The following is a 12,922-nucleotide window of genomic DNA, read 5'->3' as shown; positions in this document are numbered from 1 at the left end:
TTATTACATTATATATGAATTGTTCTACTTATTGAGTATGCAGTTGAATGCAGATTTTTCGTTAAGTTTTTGCTCTTTGTATATATAGTTAGAGTCTTTACTTTTAGATTTTGTTCTTTATGATTCGGAGTTATGATGAGCCATGGAATTCTAATTAAGTGAAATTTATGATTAACTGTTGTGTTGTGAGCCAGAACTCCAGTTAACTGAATTGTCAACTCATCTTTGTAGATATAGTTAGAGTCATCCAATGTTATGTTATTATCCAACCCATCTCCAACTAATGATACTGTGCAGCAAAATATCCTCCTATCAGGATATAAGGAATGTAGATCTTCACAACAAAGAATCATATAATTAAGCTGCCTAAGTTCTTCACACTATACTACTAAAACTTTTAGCTTCTGCAGATGAGTGATAATGTATTTGGCCGCATCCGCTGCTTTTACTGCACAAACACATATATAGTTCAACAAATATGACATAATTGAAGTTAAAAGCAATGCTAAAAGAATTTCTCAAATAATCTTCTTATATCAGGTATGCAGAAATATTCTTACTCTTCTAATAGGAGGTATGCATCCACAACATGCTTACATATGACATAATTGAAGTTAAAAGCAATGCTACATAATGAAGATGCTCAAACAAAAAACAGTAATCTTTAACAACACAATATATGTCATGGAGGCCAAGTGAACACACTTAAATCCGCACTTGAACATGCAAATAAATGATGGTTAACACCACTAGATGAATATTAGTTGGCATAGCTTCCGATAGCCTACCAAGTGCTCACTGCTTGCATTCTTGAAACGACTTCTCCTGTCTGAAGGTAAAGACAATCTCCTAATGATATTGACATTTATCTGCCTCTATAGGAGATGAGTTGGAATGAAAGAAGCAAGGATGGGCACATCATACTCTGAGGTATTGTGTCATATCAATTATCAACTACAAGCTACAGCAGTATGGACACTAGCAGACAAGTCATTGCCATGTAGCAGCGTGATGGTTTTGTGAACTTACTGATATAATGTAAATGGCACCACAGGTAAGAAGCAAGTAGCTAGCTATGTTCCGGACAAGAATGAGATCATTCTTATGCCCATAATACATGTAGAAAGACAATAGCCCAATCATATGCTGCAGCTTTCACACGAATGAAAACTAGGTTTATTAACAGAACAATCTTGATGAAAGAACTAATAAAATACATGAGTTGTTTGCTGACAGAAGTAATAGCCTAACAGGCAGGCCAATCCTTTCACTCTACACCCACACCAAACTTTAATTAGTAGAAAGTCCACCCACGATTGGAATTTCTTCTCTACAATTCATAAACAGTGGTTTCTCAACAAATGTTAAGTGTGCAGGTAATACTTTCAAAAGAGAGAAGTCTGGATTGAGCTGATGGAACAATTTTGACTAAGAACACAAAGAAAAATCAAAAACTTGCATCATGAGAAGAAAATTAGAGGCAATTATCCAATAGCAATCAAACTACAAGCAACAACAACATGACAACTTATATAGACTGATAGCGTTAACCCTGTTGGATATGCAGCTCCATGGTTGAAATGGAAATTCGGATAATGACTATGTTTCTTTATCGGATGGATGCCAACCTCGAAAGAACAGAGTTCAAGAAACAGCTGGTAAGACTTAAGTTTGCCATGATGAGTCATTTTTTCCGGGAGGGAGGATCGTTTGGTAACAACTTTTTAGTTCCTGCAACTTCACCTGATTCAGAATTCATCAACCTTATTCCTGATTCCTGATACTCGAGTTAACGTTTCAAAATTTGATTTTACCATGTGTTGCTCCAAATTTGATGATTGAGAAGATCAGTTAAAAATAAAGGAAAAATAATATGCTCCCCATGTTTTCCATCCATGGGTGAGACTAACCTTTTGGCGAGACTCATGAAACTAAGAGCACTGCAAATCACCTTTTAGCGAGACTCATCAAACTAAGACCCAGTGAAAGGTTGAGGTTTTCGACACACACAAACCTTTCAACATTCAATAGTAAACTATTTTTTATTGTCCCATTTCTGCTTTCTTGGAAGAGGATATACACTTATGGATTTGAGAAGGAGATATGTTCAAGTGAAAGGTAAAAGGGCATGTTGCATACTAATCGTATGTCACCCTGCTCGATCTTACCTTTTTTTTTCTCGAGCCTTGCCATTAATAGAAATTTAACCATAATAGAGAATGAGCCAAAAAAAAACAGCCTTTTCAAATTCACAAGGATGGATATTAACAAATTTTAATGGAATGCACCTCAATCCCAAACTATTTAAGATACACCTGTTCTAATCCCATCAAAGGATCTTATGGCCGAAAGTCAGCTGAAGTCTGTTTTGCAAACTTCATAGAGAAAAGTGTATCAGAAAGTGGATCGTCAGTGTTAGACGATGGAGATGCTTGCAATGCAAAAATATCCCCTTTGAAGACATATGACAAGAAGACTACATCCGCTAATAAGCAATCAGCAGTAGGAGCAGATGATGACTTCAACTTCTCAAACCAAATTCAGTTTCTCACCCCAATTTTCGGACGACTGCATACCTCAACTTCTATAAGTTTTTTTGATATGTATCCACTGCTTTCATGCTTATACGTTATCTACAGTAATTTTTCTTCTAAAATATTGTCGTAGTGTTGCTTCAAAAATTTTAGATATATATATTCCTCAAATTCTTCATCATCACACTTACATACTACTGCAGTAAAAAAGATAAAAAAAACGTGAAGGAAAAAAGAGGCGCATAACATATGCCCTCTTTTTGTCAACTGCTCTGTATTTTAGGTTTTGTTTGAAGACTGTTCAACTTTTCAAATCTAATTCAGTTTCTCACCCCAATTTTTCAACTCCTGCGTGCCTCAAGGTCAGTAAATTTTTTGGATATGTATGTCGTAGTCCTGGTTTCATGGTTTTACATTTGTTTACATTACTTTTTCTTCTAAAATTATTGTAGTCAAGGTTGTTGTGGTTGCTTCGGAAATACTGCCCTTCGACCTACAGTTTCAGAATTCTATATACTTTGTTTTGCATCGGAATCAACGGAGTGAGGGGTTGCGAAGAAGCTGTACAAAATTCAACTTTACTTTTGCAAAATACTCTTCAACTTCTCGCAACAAATTCACTTTTTACGGCACTTTGACATGGAAGAAAAGAAAAATCTCGGAAGAAAAAATAGAATATGCATACAAAAGCAGAAACAGGCTAAATTTTCGTTGAACGGTATGAAATTTAACATTTAACATTATATATATCATGAGTAATATTGTAGTTCTTTAAACAATTGGACGTAAATTTGGCGTCTTACTAAATGTTTTTGTTCTACTATTTCTTCACTTTCGTATATGCATTACATGCTCAAATTTAAGTATAAGTTATAAAAATGTGTCCTATATATTATGTTGATCCAGACATCATTGTAGTTTTTATTATGCTGTATATCGTCTTTAGTCCGAATATGCATTATTTGATATATCATTGCATAAATGTAAAATATATTATGTCATATGTTTATCATTTTTTATATGTTTAACCATCCATACATCTTATGCATTTTTTAACACATTTAACATTATATATATCATGATTAATTTTGTGGTTGTTCTAGGTACTTTTGATGTTTAGTCGTACAGGTTTATCGTCTTTATTAGTCGCTTTTATACCTGCTTTACTCAGTTGCAAGTAGATAAAACTCACTATTCTAATCAGCATATGAAATGTTATATATTAACCTTTAAAGGTTGAATTGTGCGCAATTATAGTTTTGGATTCTATGAATTTTGGACATTTCAGTTGCCATTGTCTCTCAACTTTTACATTTTTATTTTTTCAATTCAACATATCAAATCTTTATACTACCCTTTAATCATGGTTATTGTTCTTAAATATCCATACATTATTTTATTATATGGATTTTGATAGTTTCCCGACCTTTTTCCAGTTATAACAGTTACCTATTAAGCGATTTATGGTTTACAGACTTTGTCCATTCTACTACTATCAGACGGAATGCTATGGAAAATGGAAAAACAGAACAATCATTAACGGACATAACAAATCGTCTGAATTCCCCTCAATTATGTAGTGCATCCATAAAGATCTCTGAACAAGTTTCATCATCTCAGTCTCAGCCACAATATCCAAATTCAACAGAACAACAACATTTTCGATATGATTTTTCACCTTCAAAATTGCAAAGCGATCATCTGTTACAGGATTTAAATGACCAACCATTGTTGCAAGGTAAATATTTGTGTAACTTTGGTTATATCTTAAATGAAAAATTGAGGAAGTCAATAAAAGTGTTGCTATTCTATCAAATAACAAAAATACAATATTTTTAACTTTTTTCCTTTTTTCTCATATGCGTAATGGACTGGCCAATAGAATAACTTAAAAGTTAAAAGGTAAATTTACTGCCATTATTTGCTTTTGTTTATTTTGTTAAGTAAGACATGTTTGTTATACATATAGAATTATTAATTTGTATGAATTTTCTAAAAGGCGTTCTACTTTTTAAATTTTATTAAGAGATTTATTTTCTGTTTTGCGATGTTAAACTTTGTTCTTATATAAATATATTTCTTTGGTTGATTAGGCGTAATATATACAATACTTTTAAATGAATATTTGTTAGCCATCTTTTAAATGCTATGTATTAAGTTTGTTTACATAGAATTTATCATATAAAAATTGATTTGATAGCTTTCCTATGTTTTTGCACTTCTAACAATTAGTTTTTTTCTTTTTATTTTACTGTTTACTGAATTAGTTGATACTACTATGACAGGGAATGCTTCTGAAAAAGGGAAAATGAAACAATCATTAACGGATATAACACACCGTGTAAATTTCCCTCAATTTAATAGTACCCCCATAAAGAGTTATGGACAAGTTTCATCATGTTATTCTCAGCCACAATATCCAAAATCAATGCAACAACATAGTTTGCTATATGGTTCGTCCAGTTCAAATTTGCAGAAAGAACATCTTCTACCTGATTTAAATGAGATACCATTATTTCAAGGTAAATATTTATGTTTAATTTATTTAACTTATTTTTGACATTTGAGGAAGTAAATTTTTTCTTCCCCTATGTACATGTCTACATAAATAATGAAGTTTGTAATTTATAAGCATATAACTTATATGCAAAAGTTGAGGAACATAATTATTTATGAAACTAAACTTTAATTTTCTTCCATTTATTTGCTTCTCTTTATTTTCTCAACTACAACATATTTGCTATTTTACAATTATACTTATATGAGTTTTGTTTTTTGGGTTGTACTTTTGCAATTTTCATTATTTTAAATGCACTCCTACAATTTCAAATTGAGTTTTGCAACATACTTTTTCTTCAATATGAAATTGAGAAAAGGCTAACAATTAATATTTTTGTTTAGAATTTGAAGATGACAACATTGATGCTGATATACCAGGTATTCCATCGAATTTAGCACAACTCATACTCATATATACAACTTTACTAATTTTTAATTTATTCATCAAGGTCAAATGCAATCCAGTGTTCAAATTCATGATGCAAATGAAGATGATGATGTTTTTGAAGGTATTCACATATAAACTTATCAACGTTCCATAATGTCAAAATGTATTAACAGTTCCACATATATTAAATTTTAAATTCTAATAACTAATTATTATTATTTTTAGATGATGAAGTACAGAGCTGGATGACCAATGAAGGTAAGTATGACATAATTTAAAGTTACATATACAACATACTTTTACTTTCTATATAATAAGTACTTTAACTTTATCTGTTTTTTTACTCTCATAAAACCAGAATACTGGGATATAGGAGATGCCAATTATGAATGTGAATATTGTGGGGCATATTTCTGGTTTGAGGAAAGAGTTGAGAAGAAGTATAAAAAAAAACCCAATTTTCACTTTGTGTTGTGGTCGTGGTAAAATCAAGCTACCAAATCCAAAGGAGCCTCCTTCGATTTTGAAGGATTTATTGTTTGGATCAGGTTAATAGATAAATTCATTTCATTAAAACAACGATACTATGATTTTTGCATATATACATCTTCTTTAACCAAACCTAATTTCATGAAGGTGTAAAAAGCAAATATTTCAAAGAGAACATTCGAACATATAATTCTATATATGCATTTACATCAATGGGAGGGAAGGTGGATTTCTCTATCAACAAAACAAAGGGACCTAGAATATTCAGATTGTCTGGGCAAAATTATCATCAGATTGGAAGCTTATTGCCTCCGGAAGGATCTTCTCCCAAATTTGCACAATTGTATATCTATGACACAAAAAATGAGGTGGAAAATAGAATTCATGCTATCAGGTTAACATAGAGAATTGCTAAGTCAAAATATTTTAAAATTATATTTTTTTAAGACATAAATTTTTAGTTGAAGTCAATATTTTCCTTTACATCCGTGGTGAAATGAACAGTCAACTTCATGCTGAAATTGTGAATGACTTGAGGCAAATGCTTGATGAAAACAATGTTCTTGCAAAGTCATTTAGAATGGTAAGAGATCAATTTCAAACAGATGGGACCTCAAATGTTAGACTTAGATTGATTGGGAAAAGAGGCTCTGATGGAAGAAGATACAATTTACCAACAGTTTCAGAGGTAGCTGCTTTGATAGTTGGAGATTTTGAACAAACAAGGTCTGACAGAGATATCACAGTTAAAAGCCAATCTGGACAACTACAAAGGATAAATGAATTAAATGCGGCATACTTAGGTTTGCAATATCCATTATTATTTCCGTATGGTGAAGACGGATACCGAGAAGATATTCCTTTAAATGATATTGATGATTCAGCCGGTGGAAGGAAATGTGTTAGCACGCGTGAGTACTTATCATATAAAATTCAAGAAAGGAAGGATGAAGTTCCTTCAATTGTGTCAGCTAGAAGATTATTTCAACAATTCTTGGTAGATGGTTATACAATGATGGAATCTTCTCGATTGAGGTTCATTAGGCTTCATCAAAAACAATTGAGAGCACACTTTTATAATAGGTTACAAGATGCTGTTTTACATGGGGACATAGAACCTTCTTCTCAAGGACAAAGAGTTATACTCTCTTCTAGCTTTACGGGAGGTGCACGTTACATGTTGCAAAATTATCAAGATGCCATGGCAATTTGCAAATGGGCGGGGTATCCTGATTTGTTCATCACATTTACTTGCAACCCAAAATGGCCTGAGATTACTAAATTTGTGGAGAGTAGGGGCTTATCTCCAGAAGATCGTCCCGACATTTTAACAAGGGTTTTCAAAATCAAGCTCGATCGCATGATAAAGGATCTACGCGACAATAAGGTTTTTGGAGAAGTAAAAGCAGGTAAAATTTTTATGCTCTACAAAATTATTATGTTTGCACATTCATTTTCTTATATGCTAATATTAAAATAACTAATATATAAACTTAACAATCTAATTACATCTTTATTCTTCAGTGATATATACAGTTGAATTTCAAAAGCGGGGCTTGCCTCATGCACACATCTTGCTTTTTCTTGTGAATAAATACCCAACTGTCGGAGATATTGATGGAATAATTTCAGCAGAATTACTAGATAAAAAAGTAGATCCTTATTATTATAATGCTGTTACAAATTTCATGATGCATGGTCCTTGTGGTACTGTTAGAAAATCTTCTCCTTGCATGCAAAATGGTAGATGCACAAAGCACTTCCAAAAAAATTTATGTTATCAACCACAATTGATGAAGATGGGTATCCAATTTATAGAAGAAGGGATGATGGTAGAACTGCAAATAGAGTAGGTATTGCGTTGGATAATAGGTATGTTTTACCACACAATAGATTTTTATTATTGAAGTATGGTGCACACATTAAAGTGGAGTGGTGTAATCAATCACGATCCATTAAGTACTTATTTAAGTATGTTAATAAAGGTAATGATCGTGTCACGACAGCTTTTTCTCAAACTGTAAATAATGAAGACTCGGGGGTGATTGATGAAATAAATATGTATTGTGATTGCCGATACATATCACCTTGTGAAGCTGCTTGGAGAATTTTTAAATTCTCAATACACCATAGAGAACCATCTATAGAAAGGCTATCTTTTCACCTACCAAATAATCAGACGGTCATATTTTCGGATGATGATCCAATTGATGCAGTTGTCAATAGACCAACCGTTAAGGAATCTATGTTTGTAAGATGGTTTGAAGCTAATAAGACTTTTGCTGAAGCAAGAGAATTGACTTATGCAGAATTCTATCTAAAGTTTGTGTGGAAACAAAACCTAAAAAAATGGGAAAAAAGAAAAACTTCTGCATTTTCTATTGGGAGAATATTCTTTGTTCCACCTTCCTTTGGCGAGCAATATTACCTTAGATTGTTGTTGAATGTAGTTAAAGGTCCAAAAGGCTATGAGGATTTAAAAAAAATCAACGGTTCTGATCATGAGACATTTAGAGATACATGTTATGCTTTGGGTTTATTAGATGATGACAAGGAATACGTGGATGCTATCATGGAAGCAAGTAATTGGGGAATGACATCATATCTTAGGCAATTATTTGCTATGCTACTTTTATCAAATTCAATGTCACGTCCAGAAAGTGTTTGGCAAGCAACATGGCATTTACTATCAGAAGATATCCTTTATGAAGAAAGAAGAATATTGGATCACCCGGGTATATATTTAATGGTTAAAGTTTCCAGTTATGATATGACAATTCTGAATAATGGCTGATTTGCTTAACTTTGTTACTTAGCTTTATTTTTAATTATTTAATTCATATTAACCTGATTGTTCATTTATTTCTTCTTTTTGGTTTTTCAACTTCATACAAAATTCACTCCACAACTTAAGGTTCGTTAAGCAATATTTTCTTATTTTCATATCTTTTTAATATAACGTTGTGTTTACATCATAGGAATAATATTGGTACTAATTAATATATTTTTCAGACATAAAAAGTAATAGAAAATTAATGCATTGTGTTTAATGCCCTAAAACTTTGGGAAAGGCTATAATCGCTTTTATGCATTCTCTACTTTATTTGAAAAAATTTCAATTCATTTTTTTAGGATAGCAAATACTACTTTTTATTTATAGGTTATGAATAATAATATTCATAAAATTAATAATAATTTTTACAAATTAAAAAACCACATGGTTTGAACTATATTATTCGTTCAAATTCTATGTACGTTAAATGTGTTTAAAATTAATGTACACTACTATTGAACAATATATTTTTTCGTTAATTTTATTTTTAATTTCATGTGGCTAAAGTAAACTTTACCATTTAATTGTATTTAATTATTTTACATTATAATGTTATTTCAGAAGCTTACCTAACAGATGAATAATTGAAAAATCGTTGTTTGCAAAAGCTTGAAACTTTTTTGAAAGGTTGTCGAAGAATTTTTATGGATTTTCCAACAATGCCAAGGCCTGTTTATAATACGGATTAATTGTATTTAATTATTTTACATTCTAATGTTATTTCAGAAGCTCACCTAACAGATGAAGAATTGAAAAATCGTTGTTTGCAAAAGCTTGAAACTTTTTTGAAAGGTTGTGGAAGAAGTTTTCTGGATTTTCCAACAATGCCAAGGCCTGTTTATAATACGGAAGAAGTTGATAACAATAATAGATTAATACGGGATGAATTGCGTTATAATAAACGCGCTTTGGCAGAGGAACATCAACAATTAGTAAAGAATTTGACAGATGAGCAAAAGTCAGTTTATGAAAAAATAATAAGAGATGTGAATGAAGACAAAGTTGGGTTTTTCTTTTTATATGGTTTTGGAGGAACGAGCAAGACTTTTATTTGGAGAACTCTATCTTCTGCCATAAGATCTAGAGGAGATATTGTCTTAACTGTTGCATCTAGCGGGATTGCATCTTTGTTGTTACCAGGTGGTCGAACAGCTCATTCAAGATTTGTGATTCCTCTAAATGTAACTGAAGATTCAACATGTAATATAAAGCAAGGTACTCCTTTAGCAAAATTTAATTATTAAGGCAAAGTTGATTATCTGGGATGAGGCACCCATGATGCATAGATATTGTTTTGAAGCTCTTGATAAAACTTTAAGAGATATTCTTAGGTTTAAAGATGCATCTAATTTACACTGACCATTTGGGGGTAAAATAATTGTTCTTGGTGGTGACTTCAGACAAATATTACCTGTTATTCCAAAAGGTAGTAGGCAAGATATTGTTAATGCTTCTCTCAATTCTTCTTATTTGTGGCCTCACTGTCAACTGTTAAAGTTAACAAAGAACATGAGATTGCAAGGTAATGAAATAGGGACACATCTAGATGAGTTGAGAGTTTTTTCAGATTGGATTTTGGCAATTGGCGATGGTATAGTTGGTACTTCTGTTGATGGCAATGAAAAAGTCCAAATACCAGATGATCTTTTGATAAAACAATCTGTTGATCCAACATCTGCAATTGTAGAAAGTACATATCCGGATTTCAACAGTCGTTGCAATGATATAGGATACCTACAACAAAGAGCCATTCTGACTCCAACTCTTGATATGGTGGAATCAATCAACGAATATATGATTTCCCTTAATGAAAGTACTGAGAAATCATATTTGAGTTCCGATACAATCTGCAACTCTGACAGTACTTATTCAGCACTGGAACATGTACACACTCCTGAATTCTTAAATACAATTAAATGTTCTGGAGTTCCAAATCATGCTCTTACGCTAAAGGTTGGTATTCCAGTAATGTTATTAAGAAATATTGATTAGTCAACATGATTATGTAATAGAACAAGGTTGATCATAACTAAACTTGGAAATCAAGTTATTGAAGCAAAGGTTTTAGCGGGACAGATGGCTGGACAAAAAAGTGTTTATTCCAAGAATGACATTGACGCCATCTGATGCTAGAATTCCATTCAAGTTCCAGCGAAGACAATTTCCAATCATTGTATCTTTTGCCATGACAATCAACAAAAGCCAAGGACAGTTATTGTCTCACGTGGGATTATTTTTTAAAAAATCAGTTTTTACACATGAACTGCTATATGTTGCTCTTTCTCGAGTGACGAGTAGAAAGGGATTAAAAATATTGGGTTGTGATGACGATGGGAATATAACTACTGAAGCTACAAATGTTGTATTTAAAGAAGTTTTTCGAAATTTAGTCCAACACTCGAAAGATAATCAATATCTTTTTTGAGCTTTAAGTACAACTTTTGTTACTGAGATTCATTAACCAAGTGCGACAATAGATGTTGACAACATATATGAAGCATGTAATAGGTACGCTTTACTTTTCTGCTCTTTTCTTATATATTTCTCTATTTCTCTATTCTGTATATAAATTAACTTTTTTAAAAATATTACAAATATAGATATGTCATGATTTGCCATAATATGGATTAACAGACTTCTTACATCGCATTTTTGAAGAGGCAATGAATTTCATATACGAATTTGGTTTTAATATGCTAATTCATCAACCGGACATTGTGAAATTTCATCAAATGTAATTGGATTAAATAAACTTATGGATGTTTTAATGTACTGGTAATCGGTCTACTAATTTTTTGGTTTGAAATATAGTTAGTGTGATAAGCATCCACTTTTTTACAAATTAATCAGCTTTATTGTTGGTTCTCATAGCAGATGCATTGGAACGAAGGGAGTAACTTGGCGTCCAGTTGACTATCATGTTACTTGCAGTTTCAGAAGTGAATTTCTTTTGTGTTTCTGTGTGTGTGTGAGAGAGGAGAATAACTAGAAACATATTTAAGTTTTACGGCTTTGAACTGATTCACATAAATGAGAGTGAGTTGTGCAGATACCAATTAAATGGTTTTTGCAAACAGGTCGTTATAGGGATTGCTTTGCCATCAAGCTCGGATAAGCTTTATTCAGGGAGTACAGACAAGATAGTAAGAGTGTGGGATTGCCAATCTGGACAGGTTCTCCTCATTCGTTTCCATTTCAGTTTTTGAAGTTATGAAACACGAAAACTGGTATAGGAAAAATGTCTTTGTCGCTTGAAATCTTGATACTGTATAAAATTCACTGGGAAAACTAGGAAAGAATGTTACTTGCACGTCTCTGCTTCTTTCCCTGCTAGCTGAACTAAGCACGTTTCTCTATTAGTTCCTGTTAAAAAGCATGGGAGTCAAGGCTTTGCTTTTTATTGTTGAATTCATGGTGAAAATAAACAAGGAAAGAGATTAGTGCAGAATAGTAATGTTATGTTTTGGTTGCATTAGATCTTAATAGCACACACTGCCTCAAAGATAAGGAGTTCCAGTTTAGCATGTTACAAACATATAAATTTAAGCTACTTCCTTGCTGAAGGAAGAAGTAAAATGGAAAGAAAATATTGATTTAGTTTGACAATTTGTAGGAAAACAAGCTGTCAATGGAAAGTGTGAAAGTCTAAGCTACCCAGAGAGGGAAAAAATATGTTTGAAGCTGAATTTAAAGGAAAGACATCTTGGAACTTGTAATATATCATGTCTATGTGATACACATTCTTCCAGATTTCCATTTCAAGATAGTCAATAAATCTCTTCCCTCTGAAAACATTTGGATATGCTAATTGGAAACGATCAAGTTTCTTTCTATAATATATATAAATGAACTATCTGAACATGTATAAACCATATTAACACCATATATTTTATGTTCTTCGTCTTGGCATATTAATAAATACTGTGTATGATCACTTATTCGTTTGAATATCCGAAATTGCAAAAATCTGTAGACACTTATCACTAATTTTGGATGTGTATAATTGTTTTGTGACTTGGTAAGTATATGTCTAATTTCAGAAAAGCAGAGTTTGTGCAAATAGTTCGACGTCTAAGCTTTAGTTCTCGACAGCAACCACAAAATACAAGGGAGCAGCGA

The 12,922-nt window shown here is 32.1% G+C and overlaps 1 protein-coding gene across 1 annotated transcript; it reads left to right on the top strand.

Moving 5' to 3' along the window:
* The first annotated feature begins 2,277 nt into the window (after positions 1–2,277).
* Positions 2,278–12,244, top strand: LOC107776958 (uncharacterized). Its single transcript, XM_075243069.1, has 14 exons — positions 2,278–2,638; positions 4,009–4,272; positions 4,820–5,056; positions 5,436–5,471; positions 5,543–5,602; positions 5,707–5,739; positions 5,840–5,921; positions 6,475–7,379; positions 7,495–7,713; positions 7,977–8,705; positions 9,530–10,018; positions 10,326–10,756; positions 11,881–11,976; positions 12,164–12,244. The coding sequence occupies exons 1-14, from the start codon at positions 2,278–2,280 to the stop codon at positions 12,242–12,244; spliced, it is 4,023 nt and encodes a 1,340-aa protein (XP_075099170.1).
* Positions 12,245–12,922: the final 678 nt, after the last annotated feature.

The sequence above is a fragment of the Nicotiana tabacum genome, chromosome 22 (genome assembly GCF_000715075.1).
Source record: "Nicotiana tabacum cultivar K326 chromosome 22, ASM71507v2, whole genome shotgun sequence".
In the NCBI taxonomy this organism is placed as follows: Eukaryota; Viridiplantae; Streptophyta; class Magnoliopsida; order Solanales; family Solanaceae; genus Nicotiana; species Nicotiana tabacum.
This window is presented reverse-complemented; position numbering and strand designations above follow the sequence as displayed.

What these genes read in the sequence shown, in the direction of transcription:
- LOC107776958 (XM_075243069.1), top strand. Translation starts at nt 2,278, where the DNA reads ATGGAATGCACCTCAATCCCAAACTATTTAAGATACACCTGTTCTAAT. An exon ending in TGACCAACCATTGTTGCAAG is followed by an intron (nt 4,273 to 4,819) that starts GTAAATATTTGT and finishes CTACTATGACAG; the next exon opens with GGAATGCTTCTGAAAAAGGG. An exon ending in TGAGATACCATTATTTCAAG is followed by an intron (nt 5,057 to 5,435) that starts GTAAATATTTAT and finishes ATTTTTGTTTAG; the next exon opens with AATTTGAAGATGACAACATT.